At 31.5% G+C, this 17,359-nt stretch overlaps 1 protein-coding gene across 1 annotated transcript; it reads right to left on the reverse strand.

The window, feature by feature from the left end:
- Positions 1-1,732: 1,732 nt before the first annotated feature.
- On the reverse strand, positions 1,733-15,400 carry Bma-saeg-1 (Uncharacterized protein; the record flags this gene model as incomplete). Its single annotated transcript, XM_001901907.2, has 17 exons — positions 1,733-2,308; positions 2,520-2,606; positions 3,026-3,176; positions 3,513-3,625; positions 3,799-3,924; positions 4,194-4,373; positions 4,533-4,624; positions 4,799-4,944; positions 5,079-5,180; positions 5,645-5,751; positions 6,020-6,195; positions 6,575-6,623; positions 6,851-7,124; positions 7,536-7,745; positions 8,074-8,210; positions 9,661-9,783; positions 15,257-15,400. 17 exons carry the CDS (start codon positions 15,398-15,400, stop codon positions 1,733-1,735), a joined length of 2,793 nt encoding a protein of 930 aa, XP_001901942.2.
- Positions 15,401-17,359: the final 1,959 nt, after the last annotated feature.

A 17,359-nucleotide genomic window follows, 5' to 3' on the forward strand; every position in this document is an offset into this window, starting at 1 on the left:
AATACTCCTCATTCAACTAGAAGAATCATTTCAGAAGTAAAATTGTAAAAATTTGTACTGAACATGGCAAATTCTAGTCTTTTTTTTAAAAAAAAAGAATCAGGAACCTTTCAAGAAAAACTATTAAACAGAAAATTATGGTACTTTTTTATCTTATTATAAACATATCTCTTTTTTCTTGTACTTTTCTCAACCATATTTGAAACAATTGTATTCGGATTCGCACTGTCATGAGGTGATCTAATAGAAAAAGTGCTAATAGCCGATTTTAGCGAGTAAACAATATCAATTAAACCTGAGATACTGTTACAATAAATCTGAACCCGAAGTATGCTATTGAAGAATATTTCAACAAAAACTTGATGCAGACAGTACTTTATATTCGGAATACGGAGGCATGTAGGAGGGTAAACAATAACAAAAAGTTTGGATGGAAGCAGTCAGCTAGTATCTCATGGACACTTCAGTCTAATTTATGAACAGTGAAAAGTAGCAGCTGTGCAAAAGTAAAAAATATCTTGTCTAAATCAAAATCATTGCTATATTATAGAAAACAAATATTCGTAAAAAGCAAAAACATGATATAAATAAAAATGATTGTCGCTGTCAGGTGGATTAACTGGTTACACAGACTAGACTTACTTTAAACGGATATTACAAATCTTACTAGGTAATACAAGAATTTGTGATATATATATATCGATATCGCTCTATAAACTTCGATCCAAATTCAAAAAAGAACATGAACATGATGAATTAGTCTCTGAAAATCTAAACAGATAGCATATTTGTGTCATCGAATTTGTCATCGACCAACGAACATCTTTGGATTAAAGTCATATTGTATTTGGCAGATGCTATTATGCTGGTTAAAACAAATTGAGGAAAACCAGATCCTTCCGTTGACTGCTTCTTCCACAGGGTGCTCCTACTACTAATAGTGTAACTTTTCTCCCTTATATGGTATATATGTTAATTAATAAGTTCTGACGTCCATCACAGATGTAGTTAGTAAATGTTAATAATACCTTATTTAGAAGTAGAAAAGTAATTTCAAACAGGCATCCCCGAAAATTCCCATTGCTTGGATTGCGGAATTGATTTATATTGCCAATGAAGACTATGTGCTATAAAATCTTGCTTTTGTCGTATAATTTTTAGATTTTTCATAATTCTAATTTGAATTAAACTAAGAAAAGAAACTAAGAATTTTTTGAACAAAGAAAGGAAATTATGTGTACAATGAATATTTCATTTTTAATTCTCTCTGAAAGAGATCTTATTAGTGACAACAGATTCAAAAACATCTAAGATTTTTGTTTCTCGCTATGCGGCAGAATTTTATTTTTACTTTTTTTTTCGTTCGAAATTTGAGTTAGAAAATTTTGCCTTGACTATTGTATGATCATTTTTTTTCAACATAATCGATTACATCGTTCTTTTGGACATTGAAATGTATTTCGAGATTACCAGAATTTCCATGAAGTATACCACTTTCATTCTCCTCTTACAAGATCTTTTCTAGAGAATATTAATCTACACCTATAATAAAATGTTCAGGGTTATCCGACCCTGTTTTCATTCTGAAAAACTTTGAGAAATTGAAGGGAATTACACTTTTACAAGACTATTTAAACAATCAAAGAGGCAAAATGACCAGTAGCAAAATAAGAAACGAAACGAAAGCCATCAGTTACAGAGCTAACAAATGAGAACTCAGAAAATTTGCAAATCAATGAGTTATGGCTGGGTTTTGAAAATTGTTCAAAAACTGCAGTGCTTGTGCTTGTGGGAATTGATTGAGAACGCTGGCAGCAGTAAGAGACTGATTGAGAGCTTGATGAGCTGCTAGACCCAATGAACCAGACATCAGGGTATTCTGGGTGAACTGATGATGCTCGGGTATCAAAGATGTTTGCACAAATAGATCCTGACCAAGTCTTCCTCCACTTCCTGATTTTCCAATAACAGGACCAAATGGGTGCGGTTCTGAAGCAACAATAGTTGTTGTAGTTGAAACAGCAGGAAAATTATTGGTTACTTGCATAGTTGGTCTCTCGACAGTGGCTTTCAGTGGATCAGTATTTAATAAGATTTGTTGTTGCTCTTTCTGATGATGATGGACAAATGACATTGAATCCGTCATTGGCGAATTTTTTGTTGACATTGTTTTCTCGAGAATGTTGTTGACATTAGTTATTTTAGTGCTATTATCATGATGTTGCAAATTGAGCTGTGATTGTGTCGCTTCCGCCTCAGCTCGGGCTTTCATTGCATGAGATTTCATGTGGGCATTCAAACTTTTCACCTGAAAAGAAAAAAGTCTTAAATTCCATCACGAAAACCAAAAAAAAAAAAAGGTCACAATACTCGAGTTTTATCAAAGTATAGTTTAACTCTAACCACTGGAATCACTTTAATGCGACGACTTAACTTTCGACGACTCTATCACTGGAATCTCCTTAATGCGAGGATAGCTCCAAAACAATCGCAAATTTTTTATACAAACATGAATTTACCTTCTCGAAGTATTTATCACAAAGGCGGCAATGGAAGAAACCATCAGCTGCCGGTTGAGCACCTTTTTTGACAGGTGTTCGATGCAACTGCAAAAAAGGCGACGAAAGGTTGGCAAGAAAAAGAATGTGACCAAATATTTTACTGTTTATACATCATGTGATCTCCAAGATTTTGCGATTATTGCGAACAGAAACTAAGCTTGCGCTTCACAACTGCTTATAAGAGATACAATGCAAAAATGAGATAGGTTGCACTTTTCTAAAACCGCCTATCAACAAAGCCTTGATACCGGAGTCGTCTTTTTTTCCTACAAAAACTTTGAAAATTATACTGTTCTTTAATTCAAAGATTCTGCTTGGTTACTGGAAATTTTAGAACTCAGATTTGACTGACTGGGCTAGACCTTATCCAGTCGGTCTGATGATTTTCTGACATAACTAACTTGTGCCTGATTGACTGTGCACTGAAACAGAGAGATTTAATGAACTTTGTACTGCCGTGTTACCTGGGGGAAAGATCGAGATGTATCATTATTTCCCATAACCATGGACGATGGGGCGGTGGAATGCGGCAGTTCTCCGAATCTTGCCACTGAGTAGTTTCGTGGTATTGCCGAACAACTTATATTCCTATCCGAATGTCCACTTTTTATCTTACTGAAATCAAATCAAAATTCCAAAACCATGCTAAAAACCAAAAGTCTGCAGTATATCTGTCATCAATAAAGTATTTTCCGGAGATTATATATTAATGTAAAAAATACAAGTCAAAAATAATTTATCGACATCAACTTCTCGCAAAATTGCTTCATTCCTATTTTCCCATATTCACTGATTCTGTGAAATCTTTTAATTGCTATTAGAGTTGTAGATTGTTAGCAGTATAAACAACTTTCCAGAACCAAATTTTTAACTTTAAAATATACCACTTACAGGTCTAAGATTTTGTAATAACTATATTATGAAAAAACCAAAGGAAGGATTTAGATTTACTCGGCATCATGAGAAATCGCAGATAGATCACTTCCTTCTTCTGAACCTGACAATTCTCCACTTTCGACTGGTCGACTGTTCGATCGCAGATTGTAACTTTCCATCAAATCGAGCTAAATAAAGTTTTAAGCAAAAAATAAAACTGAAATTTGAAAGGTTTTTAGTTCAGATAATTGATAGATGAACGTTAATACAGTGAGAATGAAAAATAAAACATTTTGATGTGTTTGGAAATATCATTTTAAAAAACGCGTAAACGCGAAATAGCATCTAAAAAACAAATTACCTGTTGCTGAATTTCCAACAATTGACGTTTACGTCGCAAATTTCTTAGTTTTCGATAGTCATCAGGGCATGCTTTTTTCCACATATAATAAAATTCCACACATTGCTTCACTGTTTTATTACCTAACTACAATGTGCACGAATGATAAGAATAAATATGAAAAAATATGACATAGAAATGGAAGAATTATAAAAAACAATAAGATTTACGATAGTTGTTATGTTGCTATATCATAATTGCTATTTATATAACTCTGAGTTTGAACTGGTTATATATTCATCAGCACTTACCTACTTTCTGGAGACAGTCTCATGAAAATAAATTTGCATTATATATGTGTTAAAAATTCCAATATATTTTTGGAATCTCAGTATATTTAATGAGGTAAAACTAACATCTGATGCTACTTGATGAAAATCTTTCTCGCCTTTGTAAATGGCATCTTGGAAGAAACTGATTTCCTCAGGCGTCCAAGAACTTGTATCAGTGTATATGGAATTGTAAATGATCGGATACTGACTCCAGTCTAGTGTATCTGACCGCATTAAATCCAAAACAGCTTCTTGAATATTCCCCTTAAGAAGTATATGAACAAAAATACTAATATTTGAAGGAAAAAATGTGGTATTGATAATGGTGAGAAGAACTGGATTACTGAGAATATTGAGGAAAAGCATATATAATTAACTTGAACAATAATGAAAATTCTATAGAAATATTCAAAGCATATGCACCTTATTTTCCATTAGTAAATGTAGCGCCAATTCTCTGTTCCTACCTGGTCGCGGTACCGCTTTGCTATAAGCTAACAGTTCATAAGCTTCAACTGAAAAAAAAAAATGTCAGCAGTTTTTGTACTGTTACTACAAAAGGACAAATACCAAGAAAATTCTGAAGATGAGACTGTCGACTGACTCAATAAGCATTCTCTTTCTTCACAACTTCTAAAACTAAAAGACAGTAGAATCGAATTACAAATTACAAACTAAAAGACAAATACCAGCAGAATCGTCCAGATGATCGATGACGTTACAATCGAAAATGGCATCATCGCGATCCGGTATAGCATCACGTTCTTCATCGCTTATCGCTCGATCAGCCCATTTTTTTACCTTTACTTGATAATCACGTCCACAGTTGATATGTCTATAAGTAATAAAATAACCCAAGAACAGACCTCTCGCAGACTGGAAATAAATTCTGAAATTTGAATTAGAATAAAACCTGAATGTTAAACATGATATAACTTGACATAATTTAAAAATTAATTCATGACTTACGGCACAGCATCGGATTCTGGAGCAACGCAAATTTCTTCGCCGAAATCGGAACATGACGAAGCCTTTCTTAAAGCATCACCATCGGATGAAGTCGATAATTTTCTGGAAGCAAATACCAAGCATTATCATATTAAATTTCTTGTGAAAATGTGCCCAAATGATTTATTTCGACGGTTAATAATAATAAAAAGGTGCAAAGATAGTAAACATACTGAGTAAACAATACATAGTGAAATCGAATAATGCAAATTTTTTCATAAATTTGTAACTAAATGAAACTAAAATCACAGGTACCTTATAACCTTCCAGAACTGATTATATCATATCTAACTATATCATATATATATATAACTGATTATGTCAATAATTGGATTTTGTGTTGATTTTTCAGTCTATTCACATATTTTCACTCTACAGCTATAATATGGGAGCCACTTACTATGTTAGGTAATATTTGAATAAACCGAAAATCAAATATAAAATGAATTCTTTAATTCTACCATAAACATATTGTACAAGGATACATTTCTAAAATGAAAAACTTGAAAAACTAAGTCGTTGCTTACCTCGGAGAGGATAAATTTGCTGCACCAGAAGGTATACCCGACGAGTTAGAATTATTCCAGGGGATAATCGATTCTTTTCGTAAGGCTTCCAAATGCAGTAGTCTGGCCTACAAAAAATTGCATATGAACAAATTCGTACGGATTTTTATGAAACAAGAAGGATGACAAAAAAAAATCCAATAAATAATGGTTCCAATTTCTTAAATGAAAAAGGTTCATTAGAACAACTAGTATTGCTTTAGTAAGTTGAAACAATCAATATATGATTTTTAGCGTTTCGTTTTCTAATCCAACTCTTTGGACAAAAAAACATTATAAACTGCATTTCATTTTCTACTGCGTCTTTAGAAATTTGTAGAAAAAAGATAAACACACATCGAAAAACTGCGATGAATAGCATAGTCCATTTTTCCGAATTGGTGTTCGAATTCCCGATTCCTCTTCATCTGCAGGACCTTCCTTCACCGGTTGTAATGTTGATCTAATGCAACGTCGTAAACGTTTCCCAATTGGTTCCTCGTCTCTTTCACTTTCATGGCGACTATCGCTAGCTGTAATATCCAAATGGAATTTACTAACGCATTTTAGACAATAAACTTCGCAAGGCTTAGGTCGCGTAATGAGAGGAACATTCTGTACAATAATAGTTCATCACTTCGATTGTGCGAAGTGATTCGTTTTGTGGTTATGATATAGCCAAAAATAGCACGATTTTATAAGTTTTCCGTTCTTTGTTTGAATTTAACAATTTCTGTTTTGTACAGCACTAAATCGAAATAATAGCTGCAAATGCAAATGTGCTCGATTTCTGGGTAAAAAGCAAAAATGGAAAGATTAAAAATAAAAAAAAATGTGATATTTCAAGAACACCTTATCATAAATTAGATAATTACAATATGGCAATATAAAATGACACTTCAATATTCTCACCTCCTGCTTTGTCAAAATTATTTCCTTGTGATGATTGCAGCATGCTAATCTACAAACGACAACATTAGAAACGTGAACTACATATTTCAAATGGGATAATAAAGTCCGGAAAGCTTTGTAGTGAAGAAGGAAGATCAGATCTTGCTTTAACAATCCATCTGCATCCTCGTTACTCAAGAATTAAACATTTTATATTCAAATTAGATGCATAGGTTTATCGCAACAAAAAATCAATACATCTAGAAAACTGAGTGCTGCATAATAATAAATAAATACCTTTGATGGTGATGAATTCTGCGAAATCTTCCAAAATAGCCCCGAGCCTCGCCTCATTGGGCTCAACATGGGTGGTGGTGTGTATGGTACAAAACATTTTAAATTTGTGACAGGTTCATAAAATCGCGGTGATCGAAGTTGTGATGCGAACTGTTTCAGGGACATCGCTACATTTGCGATTGTGCTACCAGAACCACCACCACTGCAATCATGTACATTTCCAAATGTTGTTACACTGACCGAACGGCCTTTCGGTAATGTTCTTTCACTTGCCCTGTAATTTTGAGCTTTTCAAAAAAAAAACTGTTTCAAGCGACTTGAATTTACATAAATTTCAATTTTAATGGCTACTCACTACACTGTTTATTATTACAGGTTTCCTAAACTACAAAATAACTTAAAACCTATCAAATTTTTTATGAATCAGTTAATGGACAACATTACTAGAATGAATACAGCATGGGAATATCACAAAGAATGATAAAGTAGTACATGCTAGTCCTTTCCAAAATTGATAACAATATTGATCAGTTATTCCCATAAACTTAATATCTTGGACTGATTACCTTACTATTTCGTTTTTTTCCTGAAATACTAATACAGCTACTAATTCATTCGGAATATCTGCCCAAGGAAAATTCCGTCTTTTAACTTGGTTCATAACAAACGCGGACACTAAACTTACTCATACGGAGCTCTGGATCCGATCGACGTTTTTTGACCAGCAGTTTTTATTAACTGACATACATTCTCCGGTTTTCCCTTACTCTTGCGATTCAGCTGAACTGGACAAACGGTACTGGAACTATCAGCAACACCACTACTTGATGTTGCGGTTGATATCAGTGTTGCTCCCGAAGACATTGCGATTACCGCTCCATCACTTAATGCCATTCTAACATGCATTTAATTAGCTTCTTTTTTGGAAGTTTTTCAGTAAAATTAGTTTCCTTCAAATTCTAATTTATTAACACATTTAAATCTAAAACTGACTGAGTTAAATATGATTTACATTAGGTGAAAATCATGATCTAAAGTAGTTGATGAATAAGAATCTAAAGTAGTCGATGAATTATATTTAACCAATCAATACATTCAAACTTGGAAAATTGAAACTTATCGCTGAACGAATTGCTAATAAAAGTATATAGTAATCTGAAAGACATTTTTTTTATGGAATCAATTAGAAATTTTTTTCCATTTAAGAACAAAACGGACGACACCTATGACGCAAAGATTCAGGACTTTCTCGTTCCAATTTTTTGGAGTCACAGCCGTATGCAATAGTAGTAGTAGCCATTTCTGAGACATCAATCTCCAACGGTCCCAATATCTCACCACCATTTTGCTTCAACATATCCTAAAATGAAGCTTATAAATAAATCACTAGATTTCAAATATTTAATCAACCTGAAATTATATAGAAAATGTATAAAATGTTTTTTTTAGATTTTACCTGTTTTCTTTTTCCACACTCTGAATCTCTTTAACTTAGGAAAAGAAATCCTAAGAAATTTCTGGAATTAATGTAGCATTGAAAAATTAATTTTTCTTTCTAATAATTACGGAAACATTGAATTCCATCAACAGGTTTATTTCTATCCAAGCTAAATGGTATCATTCTTATCTGAAGAAATTTGCAAAAACCTCATCAAAATTAAAAAGGAAAGAAAAATACTATAAAGTGACGCGTGCTACTTGCACTTTGAGGTGCTTGTCAAAGTTCTACACAAGAAATAAGAAAAAGTCTATTAAAATAAAACAAATTTTTCGCCACAAATTTCATGAAAACTATCATCAATCAGACCAATTTTCTTCTCCACACAAATCTCTCCATAAACTTTTTCCATTTTTGTCTTCATCTTATCATCTTGTCATCTCAGTGAATTCAAATGATTAACTTAGTGCTGATGTGTTAATAATGCAAAGTAGAAATTTTCATAATTTTAAAACTGCTTTGACATTTGCAACCTTTGATGCATTTACATTCTGCCTTCAGTTTTTTCCAAAATATTCAATATCCAATGGAAAGAAAATGAAAAAACTCTCCTTGAGAATCATTAAGAAAAAATCTACAAAAAGGGAAAATATAGAAAGGCGACAGCTGGAAACATTGTCAAAAAGTGCACAATTCATTCTCGTCATTCTCTTCATACGTCATTGACAAGTATATAAAATAGACAACTTGTTTTTTATCACCAAAATACTTACTGATTATCGCAGTTTATCATCAGACTACATGGAAAGCTACGATATACCACACACCAGATGAATAGTTCAAGAATGTGTTACCACTGATTTAATGATTGTTTAATGAATGTCACTGATGGATTCTGTGCAACATACAAATACCTACCTAATGACTATTCGACCGAAGTAAATTCTTTAGTATATGAGAGTAATCCAATTATGGCCAACTGCTAAAAACTTGCAATAAGATCTCAGTTAATCACGCAGTAATGAATTTCTCTTCAAAGAAAAGTTATCTGTTAACAACTTCCGTTCTTCATTAAAAATAAAATTTGAATCATTTAAGGAAATATTAAGAAAATTTCTTGGAAAAAAGCAGGAAAACTGATCTGTCAAAGACATGAAAATGTAAGAACGGCCAAACTTTATTTAAAAATATCAGTTAGCAAATAGAAATTATATTCTGTATGTACCTATTCAACACAAAGATTGAAGAAAAGCGAAAGAAAGAATAAGCAGGCTTTTTTTGCCTTTTGCATTTCCTAAATTAACTCGTTGCTCAGAAATTCCGGTGAAATATAATTTCATCATGATCAAGATAATTAATTAAAACAACTTACAGAAACAATGGTTGAGGGTGCTGAAACAAATGTTCCTCTAAGTTCTCCATAAGACATTTGAAAAGTACCATGTGTGGATCCGATATCACAATTATAAATGTCTTGGTAAGTTCCTTGATTTATCTATAAATAAAATCGCTCAATTATATGACATTTTAATAATTATTTACAATTTCGGCATAAAAAGTTTATCATAGCTACATATATTTTTTCGGCTATTTTATACCTTGTTTAAAGACTAAAAGAACTTTCAATTTAATTTCCATAGGAATGCTCAGATCTGTCATAAATATATGTAATAAAGTGCTAATTACTTAATTTTTATTTAATATACAACAGATACACTTATTTAGAATTATTAGACAATATTTAAAGCTTTCAATATCCAGCTATTATCATTCCTTAAACACAAATATCAAATCTGGTTTACGTATATTTGAACATTAGCTTTTTTTTTTGGATATTTTCAAATTTATGGATTTTTTTGCAAGAAAAGAAAGTGAGATAACAAAAGAAAGAAATGAAGGAGTGAAGTCCTTTGAAAACTTTAAATGAATGAGGAGTGAAGTAGCAGTCAGTGAGTCAGAAATATTGTCAAATGAACGAGAAAAACAAAAAATAAAAGTGCTCATTTTTGCTGCAAACGATTTTTATTAATGTTGACGATCAAAGGTCGAGTAGAGAAATACTTGTCCCACTGCTGCTTAGCTATTTTTTATTTTTATTTTCATCTAAGTAATATAAAATTATCAATAACGCCATTGTCATACCTTTAATCTATTGTAAAATAAGAAGGATTTGGAATGCACTTTTTAGTACATTTCTGAGCCGTAAATATTTCAAAAGAACCAGAGATAAAGTTTTTACTAGAATGTATGAAATATATAGATTATAGTAATTACGCCTTATCAGTAACAATACACAATGATAAGGTGGTTAGTTAACAGAACACTAAATGAAGATGTTTTTGTGGCTTCTTATCGATTTGAAAACATTTTTGTTTATCGAAAATAAAGCTTGATGTATCACTTTGATTAGTGTGAAGTTCATGCCAATCTTACTAACTTTATTTGAAATTCAAGAGTGTTTAAGCAGTACGAGCCGTAGGATTCGATAACAAAGCTTTTCATTTGGAATGCTGCTAACAAATTCGATGGTTATTTTTCAGTTCATGGTGTCATCCAAAATATTTGCGTCAGAATCGTATTAGAAGTTTTTTCATATAGCTTTTCGTTTGTTTACAACATCATATTCGTATGCATTTGTACTTTTGTCCAAAACAATTTCATTGCTTTATATTTTTCAGTCTAAAAAAATTCTGGTGCTAATAAAATATTGCCACAAGCCTAGACATTCAAAGCACGCCCCATTTGCACAGCTAATGCATGATAAGCAAAAAAGTGCTTTCAGCATTTTTCTCTCCATTTTTTTCATTTTTTTTTCATCGTGAGAACTGAATTTTCATCATTTTTACTGAATCGTACTTGAAAAAATCGACTGAATTGAAATTAAAAACAGAGTATTTGATTCCATCTAAACAGTACGACGATTAATTTATTTTAAGAAGTTTGAATGCATAATTTAATTGGTCTTATAAAAAGTGAATAAGGAGAATAAGGAATAAGGAAAAGGGAATAAAAAAGGAATTACTTCTGGATAAAAAGAAATTCAGCATGATGAACTCTAAAAATGAACAATGTGTTTCGAAAACTTGTTTTTTAACAGGGTTCTTCTGGTAATCGTAATCATAGCTGTCGGAGAGCATAAAGAAAATAGCAAAGTACTTGAAAGTAGGAGTTGATGGGATAGATATAATGGAAGCACAAAAGTTATAGATATTCAAATATTTTTTCTATTTTTACCAGAATTTTTATATTGTCGAAAATGCGAGGAAAATGAAGTATCAAGCTAGTCATTCGTCAAATGATTAGTTACAACTAATGACAAAGTAAAGGTCATTATCGCTACATTTCTAAGCAATCTATTGCCATGATGACTAAATTATGGTGCGGTCAAATACTACTGTTATGGACAAAGTATTAAGATAATGGTTTGTTATGAACTGAGACAGACAAATAGCTTGACAATTTAACAGTAATTTCTAATTAAAATAACTCACTACAGTTACTTCAATATTTCCGAGACGACTTTAAGATAGCTTTAATTACAAAAGAAGAATAGAATTATTTCAATTTAGAATAAAACTGGACATCGTAACTTGTCGAAGACTATACACTTTAAACTTAGCTCATAGTCCTCTGTAGCTTAAATTTTAGTGCTTATCGGATGATTGCAAATACCTCTCGTAATATTATTCTCATACTTAAATTAAAGATGGAGAGTAACGCGTGGGCGAAAGGGAAGAGAGAGAGATGCAAAAGGGCATGAGAAGTCCAAAATGTGGCGCTTGCAAAAATGAGATAGAAAAATGAGTGAAGTAAAGAGACATCCGCTGCTGCAAGTGCAGAAAAAAGAACGGAATGTTTACAAATGAACAAGCGATCATCTCAATGACAGCAATTGAAATTTGGCAAGAAAAGGATTTATCTTTGGGGAGATTACAGCAAAAAAGGAAAGATTAAACATTGTGACAAGTGAGGATAGAAGGAATTAGAAGAGAAAGCTTATTTCTAGAAAGACTATCGTTCAATAACCCAACATTAAAGGTTTTTTGCAAAGATCTTTCGTGCAGTGCAGTTTTTGGATAATTAAAGATAAATGATAAAAGGCGCAAAGGAGAATGAATAAGTAAAAAGAACATTTTTTTTTCTGCACTGAATGTAAAAAGGAAAAACATGACAAAAAGTAGGTAAGATAAGGTGATAATCCATGAGCTGCGGGAGCAGTGGGAAAGCTTCCGTGATTACCCTCTTCTTTCTCTCTCTCTCCCTTCTGGCAGATGGCGAAGAAACAGATAGATAAGTGAATTACAAGCGATCATATTTGAAGAATACAACATTGTATGGATCGAGAAAATCTTGCAGGGAAGGGAGCGACTCGACAACAAAAATGATTAAAATTGAAATTAGAGGAAAAGTTGCATGCAGTTGCACACATTCCCACGATTTGGAGAAGTTGAAAAAATATTCTGATGAAAGAATGCGGCATAACGGAGACAGAGGAAGAAGGAGGGGAAGAGCAGTTGAGAGAGAGGAGTAAAGCATAGAAGTCGTGAAAAGCTATCGACATAGAGTGGTTGAAATCACTTTAGCAGAGTTAGCGGTGACAGCGGTCATCAACGACGGCAATAGTACCATTTCATTGACCTGCAAAAAGTAGATGTGATATCCGTCTCTGATAATTATCTAAATATCGCTGAATCACTTATTGGGTCATCCAAAAAAGAACGACTGAAACGGAAATAAGATATGATGAAATTAAGAAAATGCAATTAAAAAGAAAATGTAAAAGGACAGAATAAAATGTAAACGAATCAAATATTCAGGTAGAAGAAATTAAGGATATCCCCAACCAAGTGATTTCTAAAAAACTTGTTAAAAATAAGCAATTTGGCTCAAAATTATAGTAACACCTAGAGAAAGCTGAAATTCTATTTTAGAGTGAAATAGATAGATTTTAATCAAACATTGAGACTTTGATAATCAAAGTTTTTGAAAAGAAATACTCGAACAATGAACATTCATATCATGAATATGGATAAGTTTTTGATTGAAAACAACTTCCTATTAATGTGAAGCTCAATAATACTGATATCGCAAACTAGGCCTGATTGTATCGATTTCGGCCACTTTATGCTTTGCAACAAAATTAAATTAGTAGCACATCGATTAGTTTTTCTCTTTTCATTAACAATTTAAGCTCAAATATTTCAAACTTGAGAATTTCAAATTTTACTGACAGACAGGTTTTTCATGTCGCGTTATGTTCACATATTAATCTACTGCAGTCATAACAAAATCATAACGAGCTTATTTCTAATTTTTCAAAAATCCATTTAAATTACATTCAAATTCTAATACTTTTGCCAGATGTCTGGTAATTTCACATTTGTAACTAATCTATGTCTAGATCATTTAAGCCATTATGATAATTCCTTTTTCTCACACAACAAAAAACCTTTTGTTAGCAATCTTTGCTTCACATCATTTAAACGTCCTCTGCCGGATATCTGGTCAGTTCAGTTCTGTATATAAACTAACCATCCTCCATTACGGTTATTCATCCTACATTTTGAGGTGGTTTTGGATATTATTTTAGTGTTTTATAATTATATTATATCTTTCGTTACGCTTTTTAATTACCCAACTTTGAGACAAAATAAAATATCTGGCAGTCAGTACATTCCACGACATAAACAATGAATATAAAATCACTGCTTTGACCAGGTATACGAAGTGTTTGAAGATGAAACAGTTAGATACAAAACAGATAGACCAAATATTTGTACCGAAAAATAGAAAAAAGAAAGGCATATAAAAGTTACAAAAACAATGAAACATTTTGAATTGAACAGTATTCGTGGAAGAAAATCAAAGATCAACCAGTGACCTTCCAATATTTCCTAGAAAAATATTGATATTACTTGCAACTAAAAATAATTTTAGCAGTGAGGAGCAGAACGAAAGGATAGATTGACTTTAGAAGCTCAATTGAAGGATTTGTAAAATGATACAAATATGTAATATTGTAGTTCCTGTTAAATAGAACAGGTAATAATTTTTACACCCAGTCGATCAACAGCACTCAGTGGTAGCCATGCTATATTCTGATGCAGGATTTATAGTTGGCACAACTAATACGGCTGATAAGTTTACGCGATATTTTTATTTCTTCCATAGGATTATCAAAAATAGTCAGTGAAAGAATATTGTTACTTTTAAGTTAGTAGCAACTAAAGTAGTGATTAATCGTGTAAGTGCCAGTAAACAGGCTAGCACGAAGTTGCACATCTGTATAAACTAAAGAAATGTCAAGCATCGATATTTAGAATTTTTGATTTTGTAAAGAAACAGAGAACAGTTGGCATGCAAAAGTGAGTGTTAAAGTGTAGTAGTACTTACCGCGCAGCATTTCTACACAACATCATTTTATCATTGCTCTTTAGCACCGATATTATTTTAATGAAAAGTCGCGAAAAGCCAAATTTACAGTTCATGAAGATTTCGTTTTATGAAATTCAATCCATTACTTCTATATAAGCAGTTCAGTTAACTATTACTTACAAAAAAGGTCACTATTGAGATGTATTCTAGTTTCATTCATGCATAAGAGTGATATTTTTCTCTTATTCTGCTATTCAAGAAGAATTTTATACTAATTATCAGGTTTTTTGAGTATAGTATTTGAAAAAAATGAAGCTTTAAGATCCTTCTACAATGTTGTTACATCAAACATATAAGACGGGATGAAGTCCAGATATCATGCGAAAGACTCTAAAATCATTTATCAATTTAATAAAAAATTCATTCAAGCATCGTTCTTTTTATTTTTTTTCTTCTAAGACAAGTTTGATCATGCCTTTTGGAAATGAAATAGAATTATGTAGTTGATCAACATCTCCATTTTCTCATTCTCATAAATAAGGAGATGAAGTGATAAAGGTACGGTAAAATAGTAAATCAAATAATGGAACCACCTGATTACTTTGAAGTTGTCCTTTGAACATAACATTAGTGGGATTCATGGGATGAATATCGTGAGATTCTGAGGATGAGCCATCATTGAACGAATTATCCAATTTATCACCATAAATGGTGTTCATTTCCGTATTATAAAACATTTCATCCACTAGATTAGATATCTATAATATCAATAACTGATAATGAGGAATGCAAGGAGCGAAAGAAAATAGAGTTTTAATGGTACAATTTAATTGAATTGAAATTACTACAACTTTACAGGAGGTTTTGCATTTCACTAATTTTTAATTAATCTGAAGATTTTGAAATGATTTTGTAATCATTCTGTAAGAAAAAGTCAAAAAAGTGAAGAAAGAATGAGAAAAAGGAAGATGAAGAGAAGTGTAGAAGTCTATTGTTTTATTGTTGAGTGACAGTGAGCAATATTTCGTTAAAAAAGCGAAATTCAAGCATTTAAATAAATGTGTTTAAAAAAATAAATGTTGAATTGAAATACAAATTCAAGACTTAATTATTATAATAACGATAATAATAATTAATAATAAATTATTAATTTTTTAAATTAATTATTTGTTAAAAATGGATAATATTTCTGCGCGAAAGAAAGGAAAGCTACATATGAACTTTCAAATGTACAATAGATACTGAAGTAGTATTGTGTGAAATTTCCTTCGAGTTTTCATCATCACAATAACAATAATAATTAAAAAGTAGCGTAGAGATGATGATGAGTTCAGTACTGCTCATAAAGAAAAACGAGGAATTAATTAGTTGAGATAATAAAATATCACTTTGGTTAGAATTCTCATTCTAGCTAAACTAAAAGTTGTCGGTAGCGTTCCTTCTTTCAAGCTACTATTTCTGTGTTCTGTTCAATCAAGAATTTATAAATGTAAAGGATTTGATGAAATTTAATTAAATACCTGATGAAAATGGAAAATGTTTTTAGTAAATTTCAACACAACAAGCTAGTTAAGTAGATTTTTTATAGAAAGAATAATTTAATAATTTTTTTTTTCTATATTCCAAGTTTGATTTTAGATGATATCATTTGAAAAATTATCAATCAGTAGAGGTATGCTAATAGTATCGCACAAACTATTTCAGATAAGTCAAAAATGTATATATCAAAATTGATTACCTTAAGAATTTATAGTTTGATTAATGTTATTTTGTTTAATCAACAACATTCATATATGGAAATCGGAAACCAATTTTTGAATTGTGAAATTTATTTCAGTGACAAAAAAGATAATTATCAAGAAATTACCAGGAAGTAAATTGAAAATCATGAAAAATTCTCCATTGATTATTTTAAAGCAAATTTATTTGCCATTGATTCCTGGCATAAAAAACCGCAAAAATAAAAAACTTTTTAACTAAAGGATAACTTTTACATCCCTAATTAACTGTGAACAAATAATCACTGATAAAGTGAACAAATAATAATGTTGTGATGATTATTTTGAGAGATGTCAAATCAGAAAATGACTTTAAATGGTAAGTGGGTGTAATCAGGAGAATGTAAAATTGGAAAAGGTCACAGATCATAACGTTTCAGTTATCATACATACACAGAGACATATGTACACACACACACACATACAGATAATGTGAAATTGCGACAGCAGAACAGGCTCTCCTAACTTGTCGCACTTTTAGAATGACTTTAGAAAAACATTGGGAGGGAAAGTTATGTCTGATGGCTAACGAATCTACAAAATCAATACAGTGCTAAGATGATAGCATTAATTTTGTCATCGTTATTTAAATTAACGAAGTATATTAATTTGTATAACCCAGGAAATGACCAATTAGATGAAGTCATTGAACAAACAGACTTAGTTATTGATTTGAGAAATAAAACAATGCTTGCAATTAATGAATTTCATTAGTGGAATGAATGAATGTGTCATATTACGTTACTTCTTCTTGATTTTGGAATTATTTAAACGTGTGAAATTATTTTGATTTAAGAAGAAAGTACTTATCAGTTCTTTGATTTTTGATATGTATCATTGACTGGAAGCATGCAAATTGCTGATAACAGAGCATTCAGAGTTATATGGTAAAAGCAATCAATGCATGTACAAAAATAT

The sequence above is a fragment of the Brugia malayi genome, assembly GCF_000002995.4.
Source record: "Brugia malayi strain FR3 genome assembly, contig: Bm_v4_Chr4_scaffold_001, whole genome shotgun sequence".
In the NCBI taxonomy this organism is placed as follows: Eukaryota; Metazoa; Nematoda; class Chromadorea; order Rhabditida; family Onchocercidae; genus Brugia; species Brugia malayi.